At 38.4% G+C, this 19,179-nt stretch overlaps 1 protein-coding gene across 2 annotated transcripts in view; it reads right to left on the bottom strand.

Moving 5' to 3' along the window:
* Positions 1–6,680: 6,680 nt before the first annotated feature.
* The window catches only part of EXD2 (exonuclease 3'-5' domain containing 2), a 48,508-nt gene continuing 36,009 nt past the window's right edge, over positions 6,681–19,179 (bottom strand). For both annotated transcript variants that reach the window (XM_051977898.1, XM_051977897.1), the window contains 2 exons: positions 9,751–10,107; positions 6,681–8,045 (listed from right to left, as the gene is read on the bottom strand). In XM_051977898.1, the coding sequence (XP_051833858.1) occupies positions 7,826–8,045; positions 9,751–10,107 (577 nt within the window). In that variant the 3' untranslated portion in view covers positions 6,681–7,825. The remainder of the gene's footprint in view (positions 8,046–9,750; positions 10,108–19,179) is intronic.

Genomic DNA, 19,179 nt, shown 5'->3' with positions numbered 1-19,179 from the left:
CATGGTAAGTCCAGTCTATCTTTTCTGCACTTTTCCTATTCTCAAATGGGATCATAGCTGCATTCTTTCCATCCTAAACTTCTATTGTTCAGCTTTATAATGTAAAAAAGGAAGGGTGGGGGACTCCTCCCTTCCCCTACTTTTTAACTAGCCCAAGAATAACTGAACTAAGACTAGAATTGTTTTCTGAAAGAGAGAAATCTTTAAAGGGTATATTCCTCACTACTGAAAATGACAGGGGTGAAACTGTGTCCCCTTTAATCTGTAAAAGAAAGGAAATTGGGGTCTCAGCCCCTCCCCTGGGAAAAAGCTTCCCAGACAAAGTTAAGTGGCTTCATTCAATTGGAGATCTCAGTCAACTCACCCTCCATTGATCTTTTGGAGGTAAGCCAGGATCCCCTTCAGGGAATTCCCAGACTCTGGGAAAAAGTGTTCAAAATGATTTTATTCAGTTGGAGATCTCTGTCTGATGATCCTTTATTGATTAGCCCAGACAGCTCCCAGCCCCAGGCCAAGATGTATCCCATATAATCATGACTTGTCAATCTATCTCTTGCCAAACTTCTAATGAGGAGTTCTGCCCGCTAAGGGAGCTCCTTCTTAGTGAACAATAAAAATCCTTCCCCACCAAGATTTTGGGGTTCCCGAATTCTTTCAAATTGGGCCTACATCTCTAAGCAGAGGAGTTCTCTCCCCCTATTCCCACACCTTAACATTATCATATGGACACCTAAAAAAGATGACTATGGTCTTCCTTCTCCTCCTCCTGTTCATTGTCTTGTTGCATTTTATTCTCTCAATCAGGCAGAGTGGGGCAGACAGAGAGTCCTAACAAAAACAGTGTACAGCGTACTCCTACAAGAGTAGGCACGTTAAAAAATTGGGGGGGAGGGGGAAATAAGGTAGGAAATATCAGTCCACTGACATGCAAAATTAGGAAATGCTGACCCAAAGAGACTATAACCAAATGAAGCTTAGTAGACCCATAAAGAAAAACACAATTTAGTCTCTCCATCCTTTTGGCCAACTAAGCTCAGATTTCTGATTCTTATCCAGGATTTAATGGATCAGCATGAGCTATAAGACTTCCAGTCCTGCCTTGGCATTCTGGGTTGAACACCACTTTTTTTTTCTTTTTTCTTTTTTTTTTTTCTTAAGGAAAAAGGAAGTACATGTAATAAGTATCAAATGCAGAAAGCTGCTGCATCACAAATTTTCTTTAATAATGCTGACCCAGACTTCTGCTGGGCAACTTTGAAGCTTATGTTACCAGAATGACAACAGGAATACCAAAGAAACAGCAGCAAATAAAGAACTCTAAGGAAGACAAATAGATGTGTGCAGAAAGCTTAAGCACCTCCTTTCATTAGCTGAGGAACTTGCCGCCATTTTATGGAGAAAATTGAGGTCATTCAGTGTGATCTTCTCTTCCCAAAGCAAACTCAACTCTCTCATCTTTTCCTCCAATCAGACAGCCCTTCCACTTGATCATGCAGATTTCTTTCTCCCACTGTGCCACTTTCAAATGCTCAAGTCTCCCCAGACTCTACCATCCATATCCTCAAACTGTTGTTCTGTATCTTCCCTCTTATTGCAGCCAGACTCAAAAATTTTGTCTCCTCTTATATACTTCCTTCTGTCTTCTGAGAATCAGTTAGGTAGCTCATAACTTGGATAGAATACCAGATCTAGGGACAGAAAGACATGAGTTCAAAACCAGTCTCAGACCATTACAAGTTACTGTCTTCCTGCAATTCTGTCTGTCTCAGTTTAACACAAATTAGGACTTACAAATGCTCATTTCCCTCAATCCTAATCTCATAGCTCAACTGAAACTGTTCTTTCCACAATTACCAATGCTTACTTAATTACCAAATCTGATATTTTTTTCCAAACCTCATTCTAATTTATTTGACACTGTTGATTATGCCTTAACTCTGGTCATCCAAGGGCATAAAAAGATCTATGCACATGGGAATTAGAGTCCTTCATCCCAAGATCAAGCAAATTACCACCTCCTGTCCTGCTGACCATTCTCAATTCTGTATTGCTATTTTGACAAGAAAAAAATACAAACTCCTCTATATGGTTCTTTTTTTTTTTTTTATTGGTATAGAGTAGCTTTTATTTCAACCCAGAGAAATTAATAAAATGCATAAATAATTAACACAGGTCATAGAAGGCAGTTGGTATAGCAGATAAGGGCACTGAATATGGAACCAAGAAGACCAAAGTTCAAATCTGACTTTAAACACTTCCTAGCTGCGTGGAAGTCACTTAACCTCAGTTTGCCCCAGTTTCCTCAACTATAAAATGGAGATAATAATGGTACCTACTGTGTAGCACTGTTGTAAGGATCAAACAAGGTAATGTTTGTAAAAACCTGGCACATAATGCTCTATAAATGTTTATTACCTCCTCTCTTCCCGATAGACAAGTAATAAAATTCTTTTTCTCTGATGAATCCTTTCTTTTCCCAGAGTCCCATATAGTCATCCAGGATTAGAGGACTATCCTGTGCTTTGGACTATTCTGAAAAAGAAAGCAAATTTGGGAATTGTAAAGACATACAACTCCCTTAACATTCTGATACATCCCATTTTTACTCCAGAGAATAATACAGGAATCTAGCCTTATACAGCAACCTTGAGGCTTGTACTTCCTCAGAAATCTGCTAGACAGGTAACCCCCAATATTTCAATGACTTCCATTTTCAAGTCTAGGAAGCTATACAGATCGAGAGTGACGCTACTGCCAAAAGGGCACAATAGTAGATACAGAAGAAAAACTCCTCCCTCTTAGTCGAGGGAGCCCCTTCTGTTTTCCCAAAACAGCTTTGAAAGCTCATCACAACTTGGCCCCAACCTATCTTTCTAGTCTTTGTAGAAGCATATCAAAAAACAAACCAACAAAAAGCTTTCCTTTTTAGCAAAACTGAAAATATAAATAGTATTTTATCTGGTCAAAAAGTCCTTTCCAGAATTCCTTGTTTGAAGATGGATTAGATGAAGAACAATAGGTCTTTTTTAGGTAAATGGATTAAGAAAGATAATTAATCTTAATTCTTGCGAATGAACCTTGTCATCAGAAGTGCCTTCTTTGGTTAGTCAAAAGAAATTGTGATAATGATAATGATGGAGGAAGGTGATCTTTCCTTTCCATCCTGTAAGTCAATGAAGAAGCTGTGCAATGACTCTTGTTTTGGAATGTTAATTCCCAAACTATATTTTAGCCTGTCAAGCTTTTTCCTCATTCAAGGTTCCAATAAAGGTTACCTCAAATCTTCTTGGGTTGGAGTCTTGTCTGAGGGCATGAGGACTGAGGGGTGGAGTAGCTGACATAGGCCATTTTGGTCATCTCTTTTTAGGCTGGATATGCTCGAATATTAGAACAGTAAATTAAAATACTTTCAGGCAGATTGGTGCCAAAATGCAAAGAATAAATATCAATACTTTTTTCCTTCAACATCTCATAACACATTACTCCCCTTTCTATACTCCAGAATCCAGCCAAACTGGACTTTTTGTTCCTCACATACATTCTGTTTTACATACCGCCGCCCTGTTCATTCCTCATAGCTGGAATATATTCCCTCCTTTTCACTATCTTATAGAATCTTTTTTTCTTTAAGATCCAACTTTCTAGGGCAGCTAGGTGGCATAGCGGATCGAGCGCCAACCCTGAAGTCAAGAAGACCAGAGTTCAAATCTGGTCTCAGACACTTAATGCTTCTTAGCTGTGTGATCCTGGGCAAGTCACTTTATCCCAATTGCCTCAGGAAAAAAAAAATCCAACTTTCTGGTTACATAAAGTCTTTCCTGATCTCCCCGATTCCTCTTTCCCTCCATTACCTTTCCATGAATACCTGTATTTTGTATTTGTTTTGTGTAAATGTACATGCTAAATATAAGAATGTAATCTCCCCAAAAGTAGGAATTGCTTTTTCTTTTTTTATCTTTGTATCCCCAAGGCCTACTAAAGTCCCAGGCACAGAGCAGGTATATTATAAGTACCTGTTGAGTGATTGAAAGCAGAAAGCAATATATTTAACAAAACAATCCGATTTATCAACCTACAAACTGGCACACAGTAAGTGCTTAATAAATGTTTATTGATTGATTGATTCCTCAGTTTAAATGTTGATGGATTGGAGAAACTAGATGATAGAACTGTGAACCTGGAGGAAGGAAAATATGAGTTCAAATCTGGCCTCAAACACTTACTATTTGTGACACTGAGCAAGTCAATCTCTCTTTGACTCAGTTTCCTTATCTGTAAAATGGAGATAATAATAGCACTTATCTCCTAGGGTTGTTGTGAGGATCAAATGAGAAATTTTTTGGCACATAATAAGCGCTATATTAAAGTTTATATTATTATGAAGTCTCAATTAATATTAAAAGTACTATCCACTTGGGAGATTATCCATAGTGAACAGAGAGTTCCAATTAAATCCAGCCTCGGAAAAAGGCCAAAATTCACAAGAGTTAAGATAACTCTCCAGTCTTTTTAATTTCCCCCAATTCTTTTATTTATTTATTTATTTTTGACAGCTGCCTTCACCACCACTACCAATCCCCTTCCCTGCTTCTACAGAGGGTCAGTTTCTTCTGACTGTCCCTTAAATACCTATGTTGCTGCAATCTAAATTTTCTTTTCTCTGAAATTCAGCAAAATTATCTTGCTCCATACCCTCAGGTGCCTGCTAAGTCACTGGATAATAGGATAAACAAATTCTAAGATATTGGTTTAAGTGACAGAGATTAAGTCATGATCTCTATCATGCCAGAAAAAAAAATTTAATAGAGATTTTCAGTGTCTGAACCCAATAAAGTGAATACTACAAATATTATTATCTTCTACATCAAATTACATTGACATAGTATAATGGGAAAAGCATTGTTCTTTGGAGTCAGGATGGCTGGATTAAAGTCCTAGCCTACATCTGCTGGAATAGTGATTCATGGCCATGTCACAATCTGAGTCGCAGGTTTTCCATTTTACACATGACAAATTTGAAGCTTAACTACAGAGAGGTAGATTTCATTTAGAAATAAGCAGAAGAAGCGTCCAAAAAAATTAGATTTATCTGAAAGTGTAATGAACTGCTTTGTAAGACAGTGAACCTCTATCATTGGATGTCTTCAAATGGAATCTGGATAACTTTATCAAGGATAAGATAAAAGGTTATCTTATTCAGGTATAGGTTGGACTAAGATGACTTCCAACTCTGAAAGCCTGAACTTTTAGTAATAGTTCAGGCTTTCAGTAATAATGATAATTTACTGAATATAAATGTAAGTAATATAACATCATTACATTTAATGATGCTATAAATCAATATAACAGCTATCAACCCAAATTCAACCCTAGTTTTCGTATTTACCAATACCACCACAACTACCCATTACAATTGCTATTACTACAAGTAATAATATTAATAGTGCCCATTTGTATAATGTTTTCAGGTTAACAAAATGCTCTATATAATAAATCCTCATTTAATTTTAAAATTTTACTAGAACAAATGAGCCATATGTAGGCATGACACAAATAATTAAAAATCTGGAGCTTCTCATTAATCTATAAGATAGGAGACAATGGGAAATAAATCATAAGAAGAAAATAAATGACAAACCAAAATCAAAACCAAGAAAATAATATGTTTATGGGAAGATGAATGAAAAGTTACCTATGTTTGTGACATGAATAAAGATAAGTAATTTTCATGAATGCAACATTTCTGAATAGTTATTAATCTGTTGATGTTAATACTTTTCTGACCCCAGTATGGGAAACTAGTCTTTGCTTCTCTAAGAGAATCTAGCTTTATCCTTTATTTAAAAGTAAATAGGCACTTTATATAAAAATCAAAATGTCAAAAGCCAGTGAAAATGAGAAGAGATGGAGGGAAAGAAGAGGGACAAAAGAATAAAGAGGAGAGGAGAAAAAGCACTGAATCCACAAAAATTATGATCATGGAGGCAATTGCCATTAAGGGTTTTTCTGTCAGTATGAAAAATGTATGGGTTAGATAAGAAGTCCCCAGTCTTTTTCACAAAGGGCTTGGTTTGTTCATGAAGGAATATAAGTCTAAATAACAAGTTGCTAAGGTGACTAGGGCTGCAAATCTTTGCAATTACCACAATCCTGAAAAAAAGAGGTTGTACAGGATACAGACTCAACTTTTGTCTCTCCCTAAAGCTAAGAGCAATTCCTACCAGAGGAAAGTAACACGAATTCATTCCATCTACTCCTTCCTCCCCCATACCTTCAGTTATCACTTCTGCCCCAATTCCTTTCTTTTCAATACACTGATCCAAGACAGTATAGTATGCCCATAGTAACAAGGACCTGAGTAACTTATTCAATTAAGAATGCTTTCCAAGGCTTTCGCATTCAGGCCCTAGATGTGCCTGCTTGGCTTCTTATGGCTAAAGAATGTGTTCAGAAGTAAGCAGAATTGAGGGAAAATGAACATGCATTTGTTTGTGATGCAAATGTCCACGTAAATGTGAGCACTGAAGGAAAGATATAATGCTATTAAAGCAGTGGTTATACATGTGTGTACAAGTGCAGTTGGTGGCGAATGTCTATGGGACAGGATTTCCAAACTCCCTCTTTTCCCCACATTTATTTATAAACTTTTTAAAAATTAATAAATTTGTGATCTATTAGCCTTAAATTTAGAAAAGGTTTTATTTGTCAATGTTAGGAGCAACCAACATCAACATGGAGACAATTACAAAATCATATTTTTTATTGGATGTTGCTTACACTTTGCTTTCTAAGTCTGCTATGAGCCATGAAGCACATAACAAGCTTTCTTGATAAGTTAGAAAAATAGATAATTATTAATAAGTTGCATTTTGAACACTTAAAGTTCCAAACATATGCAACCTGACCAAACAACTTTAGTGATAAGTTAGGGTTAAAAAGATATTAATGTTGCAGACAGGGGGTAGGGGTGGGAAGTAAAGGAAGAGGAGGGGTAATGTAAGAATTTCATGCCTTGATCCTGAAAGGAGAAGTTTCTCTACCAGAAAAGGGCTGCATTATAAACCTGGCTGGGTCATACATGCAAGAAACAGCAGAATAAGAAAAGCAGGGTAAATTATTTAAGTTATTTCATGATGTCTGCAAGGAGCCATACCCAAGACTCCTACTCCTCCTTTCTGTTCTCCCAAGTAAAAAACTTCTGGCCAAAAAATAACCCCCTTCCAGCATCAGGGTGGAATAAATTAACAAGAAGTTACTATTTTAATCTATAGCACACTGAGGGGTTGCAGAAGACCCATTCCAAATGGGTTGCTTGATTTCAAGACTGAATTAGAGACAATGAATCTGGGTCCCTCAGGGAAAGAGTTTTCTTCCTTTTTAACTGTAATCAACCATTTATACCTGATAATCCCTTTTGTACAGGACCACAGGAATCAGAATGGGAATAAATAGATTAAAAACTCTGGGCAGGAGTTCTCATTCTCTATTTCTTGTCTCCAAGAAGTAATAAGAGGGGAAGAAAAATCCAAATAAAAGCTTCCCTTGTCCATTAAAATAAGAGCAAGGGAAAGACAAACTGACCTTACCCAACAAGGTACTGAAAAAAACCTTACACCACCCTTAAGAACCCCTGCCCCATCACAGCAGGGGGCTCATGAGAGGCGCTGATTAGTTTTTCTGAGTTTTACCATAGGAAGCTCTGATATTAGTGCTGCCCCAAAATGGGGGGTTAGGAGAAGAAAAAAGAAAGGCACCTTCCTCCCCAACTCCTTTATACAGCCCCATGGTCTCTTCCTATTCCCTCCGTTTCTCGTCAAGAGAGAAGCTAACTTGTCAGCTCCATCAGCAGATTATCCCCATGTTTTCGGAGCAGATTTTGATGATTATGGTTGACCGACCATTGCTGTGGCAGATGCTTGGGTTTCATGGAGTCCAAGAAGTGTTGTCGCCAGCGACTCTCCAGATGCATGAGAGAGCGCAGCCCACCTTTCGCATGATACTGTACCACCTTCAGCCCATGGGGAACATAGCTCTCATTGGCAATCCTGTCAAGACACAAGACACAATGATAGGGTACCATGTCAATCAGAAATCAAACAAAGAAAGAGGGAATAGAAACCTATGCAATTAATTTTACTAAAACTGCTTTTATTTTCCTTTCTTTTTTTATTCTTTGTTACAAGGAACAACTCTCTGAGAAGGGGAAGGAAATGAGACATATTTGGAAATCAAAGTGATAGAAAACCAAAAGAAATCAATAAAACTTTTAAAAACAAAATATGGTGTTGATAAAAAAAATTTATCTTTACTTTGCAGTGCATTTTCAGACTAGGAAGATGCCAATCCACCAGCCCACTAGTCTATCCATTCTGGACAGTACTCTATGAGCGATTAATCTGACCACACATATTCTACTGAGAATCCAGTTTGGACAAGAGAGTAGCCTATACAAAATTATGATCCATTTCTATAGAGCCTTCCTTAAATACAGGTTCACAAACATATATATAAGAAGTATTTCAATCATGGCAGGTACTGTTTAATGGAGAGAATAATCTCTGCTACCTTCCTATTTTACAAGGATGTCTTAAAAATTAACGAACGAGGTATAACATAAAGAAAGATTCCATTTCCTTCAAAAGAATATCCCCAAAGAAGCATTCTCAACCTCACCTAAAATAAAATGCCTCCAGAGGTATTATGCAAACCCCCTCTCCATTCTACTCCACACATGGTCCTTTTGATCCAGTGATACTAGTCTCCTTGCTATTCCTCAAGCAAGACACTCTTTTAATTCATGAGTCCTCAAGATTTTTGTTGATATTTTGTTCTGGCTTTTTCAAAGCTTCTCACTATTTCTCTTTAGTTTTTTCTCAAATAGTTGTTTTTCTGAATTGCAAATATCTCAACCATCCAAGCCTGTAAGATGAATTTGGGGGATGAATCCATAGAAGAAAAAAATAAATGATGGAATACATCATAAACTTAGTAAAAGAAGCCTATCCTTCATTTTATTTACTTCTGTGGAAAAAGGAAAGCATTCAATGATTTTAACATTTTTGTTGACATCTTTTTTCATCTTCATTTCCAAATACATCCTTCCTTTCTCCCCTATTCAAAGAGCCACATGTTGTTTAAAAAAAAAAAAAAAAAGGTGGGGAGGGGAGAAAACTGATACATTAACCACTGCTGACAACATCCCATAACCAAGTACCCCATCACATCCCTCTTAAGAATAGATAAGAGGCTGCTCCTTCCTTTTCAATAACTCGGTTTAATTTATCCATAAAATGGTAACAATACCTTGTAGGCTGTGAGAATTTTTTAAATGAGACAATAGATGAAAAAATACTGAAATACTGATAGAAAAAGTATTGCATAAATTTAAGATGTTATTATTTAAGGAAATAATAATAAGCAGAAAAAAAAGATACATTAAAAAATAAGCAGTAGCATCATGAGAGCTCTGGAAGTTTAGAAATATAATGCTTTCAATATTATTTAAATTAAGAAAATTTTAAATTTAAATTTTAAATATGTGCTACTGAATAATGATATTCAGTAGGGAAAGTCAGGAACTAATCTAGGAAAATTTCAATTTAATTTTTTGAGTTTTTCATGACCTACCATATCAAACTGAAATGTTTCTAAGATCTACAAATAAAAAAGACTAAGTAAATCCTTATTTATTTGACATCTTATCTAAGTCAACAATATGATCACATATCTGACTGAAACTTTAAATGGTACCTGGTTTCCAAACTTGCAGCTTCCTGAAGCATCAGGTCTGTGACAGTCTCTGTGTTAAAAAACTCCTTGATTCCCTGTAGGAGTTCTTCTTTTCGATAAGCAGGCAGGTTTTCAGCATTGAGCAGGGCCCTGGCCCCAGAACGCACTTGACGGCGGACTGGATCTTCCAGCAAGCGTAACCCCTCTTCAGAACCAATTGGGGCCCCACACTCCCCAGCTAGCTGTTGTTTGAAGTTGTTATCATAGTAATTCGAAATGGCATGGCAGGAGGTACACAGGAGTAATACATCATGGGAGTTGTGGTCCTTCATCTGAATGGGGAAGTGTCTCCGGTACTCATGGGGAACTACATTCTTCCTAAAATGAGACCCCAATCCCCAAGCACATCCACCATTGGTATGTGGAACACTATATTGCCAGGATCCTAGATTTCCTCATTTGTAGCTGGTATCAAAGACAATGTAGAGGAATGGATACTATTCTGAGCTCCAAATAACTCACAAAGAAGCCTTGGGCAATTTATCTAATGCAGGCAATAAATTTCTACTCAACACACTTAAAATCAGTATGGGATCATAGAAAGAGAGAAATAAACTTAAGTCCAGGATGATCAAATCCTGATTGACATTTACTAGTTGGACAACCATAGGTAAGGCTTCCATGAGGAAGGATGCTTGTAGTATTCACTTCACAGCACAGAACTGTGAGGGAAAAAATAAGATAATTATGTTAAATGTTTTGAAAACTTTAATGTACTGTAAAATTTCAGATATAATTATAACTACCTTACCAGGAGAATGATCCTAAATTACAGATAACATCCTTTCTGACTTCATTCATTAATCACAGGAGAGCTAGGTAGGCCTCTTGAAAAGCTTCTTGAAAGTAAGGGCTAGTTGGTTTTAAGGATCTTTTTATCCCCACTGCCTAACATTGAGTCTTGTATGCATTTAATAAACACTGGATGAATTAGAGAAAACTCTTGGGGAATGAAAATGTTTTAAAATGATCTTTGACATTTAGGGAAGAAGGAGAGATGCTATATGGTATGTATATAGTAAGATATAAGATTAATACTCTCATCCTGAATTTTCTTTTTAAAAATCATTTTTTCAGAGCACCATGCAGTAAACAATCTATTCCTGGAAAAGGCATCACCTGACTACTTAACTTCAAAGGTTAGAATTTGAATAAAGGGCAGAAGTTATGTGGGAGAAGATTTGGGCTCATGATTAACATTGTTCCAAAACTGAACAAGCTACTTTATAAACCAGTACATGTCCCATCAGCAGAGGTAAAGACAACATGATGGCAATACTGTAATGGGCTGAAGCTGAGCAAATGCACTGAGGTCGGAGCACTTGAGGCTAATTGCCAATTGGACAATACTCTATTAGGATATGCTTGGAGAGAGAGAATGGCCCCGCCTACTCTCTATGCAAGTCTGATGTGTTGTATAGGAAATTGCATAGACGATTTGGTGAGTGGAGTGAGAGAGGTAGAGGCACTGCTGGCCGGATTCCTGTCGCGATTGCTCTCACTGTGTAATGCCATTTCCCTTTACCTCCACAAAGAATAAAGATCAAGCATTTTCCCTTATTCTGACTCTAGCTGATTTTAATATAGTCTGGGTGCTAAATGCGGTCATCACATTTGGCACCCATCGAGGAACCAAGGACCTACTTCCCTGATGAAGTCTCCGGTGATCAGGAAATTAGGTGAGTATTTTAACAATACAGGGAACTTAACTTTGTTAAAGGCTAAACTAGTAACCTTTTCTGGCTGAAATGGGGCAGATGTTAGGAAAAGATTCTCCTCCACCCCCATTCCCACCCTGTCCCGAAGGGGCGCTATAGAAAACATGCTTAAGTTGATTGAGGGACAAGGCTTAATTATAACTTGGGAACAGATTGCTAGACTTCTGGGTACATTAAAATGCACCTCCCCTTGGTTCTTAGAGGAAGAGCAAATCTCTCCAGACAAATGGAGATTAATAGAACAGCAACTTTGTGAATATCACAATGAGAGAGGTTCTCGTTCAATTTCCATCAAAGCATTCTACATATACAACATAACATAGTTGGCCTTAAAGAATCCTACAAATTATAGAAAAAAGAAACGTTCTGGGAATAGCCAGACGAGGAAGCCTGAGGAAAAAGAGGAAGACAATGAACAGATTAATGACCATATCCCTATAGGGCATGGAGATTTAAGTGAGGCTCAAGGATGTGGTGACTTTCCAACCCACAAGGCAGCTTCAATACAGCCTACAGAGCAGATAATTGACTCTCCTCCATCAACTCTATGTTCCGGGGATGGAGGGATGAGGAGTAGTGGGAGGGGCAGTGACACCACCAGCACCTCCCCCCCCAGCACACAACCTCACTTATGAGTAGATAGCAAAAGGCACTATTCAAAGCCGCTGAGGAAGGGAAACATGTAAATAAGTTACGACCACACATTTTTCCTGTGATTCAACAGTTTAACTCTTCAGGTCAAGAAAGTAGAAGATACACTCCTTTTGATATAGAAATCCTCAAAGACCTGAAAAAGGCTTGCACTCTTTATGGGGCTACATCAGCTTATGTTAAGATGTTATTACAGAATTTGGTTTATGAAATCTTAACTCCTAATGACTGGAAATCTATAGCAAGGACATGCTTTGAACCTGGACAAAACTTGTTGTGGCTTTCTGAATATAGTGAGCTCTGTAGGATACAAGCCCAACGAAATAGTCAAAGTGCAGTTCATACTCCAATTACCTATGACCAACTAACAGGTGTAGGTTCTTATGCACATATCGCAGTACAGATTAATTACTCCATAGCAGCATATGAGCAAATTGCTGCTGCTGCTATCAAAGCATGGGCCTTTCTCCCCAATAAAAATGACAAGAGTGAGGCCTTCACAAAAATAACACAAGGGCCAAATGAACCCTTTGCTGATTTTGTGGGATGTTTGCAGACAGCTATCACAAGAACTAATGGGGAAAATGCAGCAACAGACATTTTGATGAGGCAACTTGCTAAGGAAAATGCTAATGAGGTTTGCAGAAGAATTATACTAGGACTACGCAAGGATGCTCCTTTAGAGGAGATCATAAGACGCTATGCCACAGTGGGCACAGATGCTTTTATAGCCAGGCTATGATGCAGACTTGCCAAGATCCCAACATGGGAAGACAGGGTCCCTTTTGTCAAGGGACTTCCAGAGAGACTCGTCAATGCTTTCAATATGGTAAAGTAGGGCATCTGAAAGCTCAATGTTGGCATAGAGACAGAATGAGAAAACAGGGTGGGAGAACAAGACCCAATACCCCATGTCCAAAATGCAACAGAAGCTTCCATTGGGTCTCAGAATGTAGACAGATTCAGGGAAACGGGATGAGGGGCCCAGCCCCAGGGCCCAAGGCAAAAAACACTTGGGGCATGATGGCAGCCAATGGTGCACCCAGAGAGTGCCTAGAAGTCCAGTACCCAGACATGACCAATCAGCCAGGAAGCCATCTGATGGGAGAAAGGGATTATACAATCAATCAGCCAGGAAGCAACCTGATGGCAGAAAGGAATTACAATTGGGGAGAATAGAGCTGTAGGCAGCTGGGACAACTGAGATACCCCCTGGAGAGGTGAAATCTGTTCCTCTCCAGCCTATGGATCCCTTGCCTCCAGGCACAGTAGGCTTGACCATTTCACCTCCTGAGAGTACATATAAAACAGTGTCCATCCACACACTGATGTGGGAAACTGGGGAATATACAGTCACTAATACAGGTAGACAATGTGTGACGTATCATCCAGGAGAAGTAGTAGCATCAGGTTTACTCATACAGAATCCTAATAAACAACCTAGTGATAGTCATCCAGATTCTGACTCCAACCCACAAAATCCAGGAATATACTGGACAGCAGCTGTGACAGCTGACCGATCTATGCTCATGATTTATATAAATGGCCTACCATTAGAAGGATTGGTAGACACTGGTGCAGATCATAGTCATTAGAGGTGCTAGCTGGCCCAGTCACTGGCCAAAGATTAAAGCAGATACCTACATGTCTGGTGTAGGGGGATCAATAGCAGCTGAAGTTAGTGCTGCCCCTATGAGATGGACTTTTGAAGGCAAAACAGGAGTTTTTACTCTTTTTATAGTTGAAAAAATCCCCATCAATCTGTGGGGAAGAGATGTTTTACAACAATTAGGGTTAAAAATGAGTACTTTGGTTTTTAAGCAGTGCTGCTGTTGAAGGCCTGCCAACATTTTCACCTGTTCCTATCCAATGGAAAACTGATACACCAGTGTGGATAGAACAGTGGCCCTTAGGTAGCAATAAAATTCAGGCCTTATTAGATATAATGCAGGAGCAACTTGACCAAGGACACTTACAACCTTCTCTAAGTCCTTGGAATTCCCCAGTATTTGTTGTAAAAAAGAAATCTGGGAAATGGAGAATGTTGACTGATTTAAGAAAGGTAAATGAATAGATGGAAACAATGGGAACTCTTCAGCCTGGACTCCTACTCAATTGTCTAGAAAATGGCCTCTTTGGGACACTGATACATTGTTGGTGGAATTGTGAACACATCCAGCCATTCTGGAGAGCAATTTGGAATTATGCTCAAAAAGTTATCAAGCTGTGCATACCCTTTGATCCAGCAGTGTTTCTACTGGGCTTATACCCCAAAGAGATACTAAAGAAAGGAAAGGGACCTGTATGTGCCAAAATGTTTGTAGCAGCCCTGTTTGTAGTGGCTAGAAGCTGGAAAATGAAAGGATGTCCATCAATTGGAGAATGGTTGAGTAAATTGTGGTATATGAACGTTATGGAATATTATTGTTCTGTAAGGAACGACCAGCAGGATGAATACAGAGAGGACTGGCGAGACTTACATGAACTGATGCTGAGTGAAATGAGCAGAACCAGGAGATCATTATATACCTCAACAACAATACTGTTTGAGGATGTATTCTGATGGAAGTGGACCTCTTTGATAAAGAGAGCCTTAATTGATCAAAGATGGACAGAAGCAGCTACACCCAGAGAAAGAACACTGGAAATGAATATAAACTGCTTGCATTTATGTTTTTCTTCCCGGGTTATTTATACCTTCTGAATCCAATTCTCCCTTTGCAACAAGAAAACTGTTTGGTTCTGCACAGATATATTGTATCTAGGATATACTGCAACCCATTCAACATGTAAAGGACTCTTGCCATCTCGGGGAAGGGGTGGAGGGAGGGAGGGGAAAAATCGGAACAGAAGTGAATGCAAGGGATAATGCTGTAAAAAATTACCCTGGCATGCGTTCTATCAATAAAAAATTATTTAAAAATTAAAAAAAAAAAGAAAAAAGAAAAAAAAAAGAAAATGGCCTCTTTGGATTATAGACATTAAGGATTGTTTCTATTCTATCCCTCTGAATAAGGAGGATATGAAAAGATTTGCCTTTTCAGTGCCCAGCGTTAACTTAGCTGAACCTTATAAAAGATATGAATGTACAGTTTTGCCACAGAGAATGAAAAACAGCCCTACTATATGTCAAATGTATGTTGCTGATGCTCTTACTCCAGTAAGAAAAGCATTTCCAAAAGTAATGTTATTATATTATATGGATGATATACTGGGATGTGCACCTGAGGAAGAAATGTTAGAAGCATGTCTACAAAAGACTATGGAAACACTAAGGAATTACAAATTGTACATAGCTCCAGAAAAAATTCAAAGACATGATCCTTTTCAATATTTAGGATATGAAGTATATCCTAAGGTGCTTACAGTACAAAAACTATCCTTAAAAACAGAAAAGCTAAACACTGTAAATGATTTTCAGAAATTGATAGGTGATACCCATGCGTCCAGTGTTAGGCTTTATTACTTATCAATTGCAACCGTTATATGACATTTTAAGGGGAGACAGTGCTTTAAATTTACCACATCAGCTTACAAAAGAAGTTCAAAAGGCTTTGAAAAAAGTTGAACTGGCTTTATCCAATGTGGTTGAAAGAGTCACTCAAAAACCTTTGGAAATAACAGTTTTTGCTAGACAAGAGGCACCCACAGCAGTCCTTCATCAAGGAGACAGTGTGAAAGAAAGGGTGAACCTCCCAGAACAACCAGAACAAAGCCTTACTTCTTACCCAGTGCTTGTGGCTAGAATTTTATTAAAGGCCATTAAGTGAGTAGTACAATTATCTGGGACAAGACTTGACAAGATATACACTTTTTATACTAATACACAAATTAATGTGTGCTGTGAGACCATCCCAGAGTGGCAAATTTTATTAGCCATGGCTCCAAATTTTACACACGGGTCTCCATTAAGGATAACCAGACTATTACATAATTGGTGATGGATTCTTGAAGAAAAGGTTTCTAAAGTTCCTCTTAAAGACCAACTATTTTTACAGATGCATCCAAACATAATATTTGAGCTGTATACTCTCATGACTGAACTATAAAGAAAGTAGTCAAAACTCCTTTTCAGTCCACTCAGCAGAATGAATTATATGCAATCATTCTAGTTCTTACTTATTATCCAAGAGATATAAATATAATATCTGATTCAGCCTATTCAGTAGGTGTGGTACAAAGAATTGCCACAGCCCAAATAAAATTTGTAGCTTTTAATATATATCAGTTCTTTAAGAAACTTCAAGAGCAAGTGAGAAACAGGTAAGATTTATATTTTGTATGTCCACTCTCATAGTGGACTTCCAGATCCTATTTTTCATGGTAATTCAAAGGCAGATAGCCTTCTAACTATGTTAGTCAATACTCTTTTACTTCAAGAAGCCCAGGAATCTCATTCTAAATATCATCAGGCTGCTCAAGCTTTACGTTTACAATTTGGAATAACAAGAGAGGAAGCTAAGAGCATAGTAAAAGCCTGTACAGCTTCCCTTCCTTTCCACGCTCTTACACTGCCTCTAGGGAAGAACTCTCATGGTTTGAGACCTAATAAAATTTGGCAAATGGATGTGACCCATTATAAATCTTTTAGTCACCTGTCTTTTATCCATGTTGTGGTAGACACCTTTTCAGGATTCACTTTTGCAGTACCAGCAGCAAAAGAGATAGCCCAAGTGGTTGCTGAGTTCCTTATTCAAGTATTTGCAATTATAGGTGTGCCACAATCAATAAAAACAGATAATGGACCTGCATATACTTCTAAACATTTTGCACACTTTTGTGCACAGTATCAGATTTTAATCCTCAAGGACAGGCAATAGTAGAGAGGAGAAACAGAGACATTAAGAAGCTCCTCCAAAAACAAAAGAAAGGGGGAGCCACAGGTAACCCTAGAGAACTTCTAAATCTAGCCCTTTATACTATTAACTTCTTGATTTTTGACAAAAATGCACTGGCTCCGGCAGACAGGTTTTATAACTCACTGTAAGGGCAGTGTCCAATGTGAGTAACTCCACTATCTTTACATAATCACCAGGTGATGTGGAGAGACCCAGAAAGTGGTGAATGGAAGGGACCAAATAGGCTAACTGCTTGGGGGAGCAGTTATCTCTACAGGTGGATAAGGAATCAGACGGGTGCCAACGAGCCATATTCACTTTGTCCATTGCAGAGAGATAGAGCAGACCCTTGAAACGAAGGAGAAGATCCAAGAAACATCGGGTGATTCCGTTGCTGATTGTGCCCACCACTGAAAGAGCATGGCAGTTATGGTGTTTGACTCATGGACATCGAAAATTGCTGGACTTCAAAACCCTCAGGAATCATTGGATTTTCTGAGAAATGATAAGACTGTTGCAGGACTTCAAAATCTGCTGGAATCATTCGATCCCCTAACACATAAAAAGACTGTTGCAGGACTTCAAAAACTTGGGGGGATCACTGAATTCCCTGATACGTGAAGCAATGGACAATAGATTGGTTTTGAACTATCTCTTGGCTGCTGAAGAAGCATATGCGTGACTGTTGTTTACATACTCCCCTTCTAGGACTTCTGGAAATCTTTTACACCACCATGTTGATTTATATTGTTTGTTATACCACTACTTGCATGTACAATTCATGTTTGTTACACCACATTGAGCCTGCACTGACTGTGGGGAGAGTCATCACTAATAGCCTGTGCATTATTGCTGTGTGCTTATGTAATACTGCCCATGCTGATGGGTTTGTGCATACCTGTTTCTAATAAGACCCTTCAGCCCAGAAATCCGCTAGCCACCCCCACTTCCCTTTGGTGCTTTTCATCTCCCTTCCTAAGATGTCAGGGAGGGTGTGATCATCTCTTTTTTAGTACTTTCAGCTCCCTTCCTGAGAAGTCAAGGAGGGTGAGATCACCTCCCCTTGGGGGCTCTCACCTCCCTGAGAGGTCAGGGATGGCATGACCACCTGTGTTCTAAAACAAAAGAAAGCAGGAGATATAATGGGCTGAAGCTGAGCAAACACTGAGGTCAAAGCACTTGAGGCTAATTACCAATTGTACAATACTCTATTAACATATGCTTGGAGAAATAATGGCCCCGCCCACTCTCTCTGCAAGGAGATTGCATAGACGTTTTGGTGGATGGAGTGAGAGAAGCAGAGGCACTGCTGGCCCGATTTGCATATTAATAGCTCTCACTTTGTATTGCCATTCTCGCCATTCTCCCCCTTCCCCCGCCCCCAGGCAAAGAATAAAGATCAAGCATTTTCCCTTATTCTGACTCCTGCTGATTTTAATATACTCTGGGTGCTAAAAGCGGTCATCACACAATTCCATAAGGGAAATTCATGCTCTAATCAAAGGAGGAATATGAACTCCAATATCTTTCTTAACTATAAATCTATGAAGCAATTATATCCTGGAGGTCTTGAAAAAAGCCAGTTTCTTTTATCAGGGGAAGATTTTACATATAGGGGTTATATTTTATTTATTCACTAAGATTCACTGTTATTTTCTAAGATCAACCATTTTTTCAGAAGTTTGGTAGTAGCCACAAATTTCAGTCCCAGCTTTCAAATAAGATGAAAGTGATTTATGGAGTGTCATACCATAAAGCTAAGAAGAGAAACATCTTTTGCTATCCAGACTCAACTTCGATGCCAAAGGATATATAAAAACTCTAACCCCAAAAGACATATCACCCAGAATACACTACAGTAATCTGGAAAAGTTTTCTAAAAACAAATTCAAGAGTCAAATTGTTTTTAGGATCACTTCAAGGAGAAACAAATAAAAAAGGTGTGAGGAACCAGGCAATTTAGAGTCAAGCTATCTATTATTTCCTTCCTGAATGAAGGGAGCCTTAAAAAATACTTCTAATCTAATTGTAACAGTAAGGACTTCTTTCCCTGTTGTAGACACAAGAAAAGTGAAGCAGGGCCTAGTTCCCCAGAAGCAGGGAGTTTCCTATAGAGGGTTTTGCAATCCCATGAGAGAGCTGGAAGCTGCTAAGGACAAGATCATCAGCTGACAGTCTAGAGG

This window comes from Antechinus flavipes, chromosome 2 (genome assembly GCF_016432865.1).
Source record: "Antechinus flavipes isolate AdamAnt ecotype Samford, QLD, Australia chromosome 2, AdamAnt_v2, whole genome shotgun sequence".
Taxonomy (NCBI): domain Eukaryota; kingdom Metazoa; phylum Chordata; class Mammalia; order Dasyuromorphia; family Dasyuridae; genus Antechinus; species Antechinus flavipes.
This window is presented reverse-complemented; position numbering and strand designations above follow the sequence as displayed.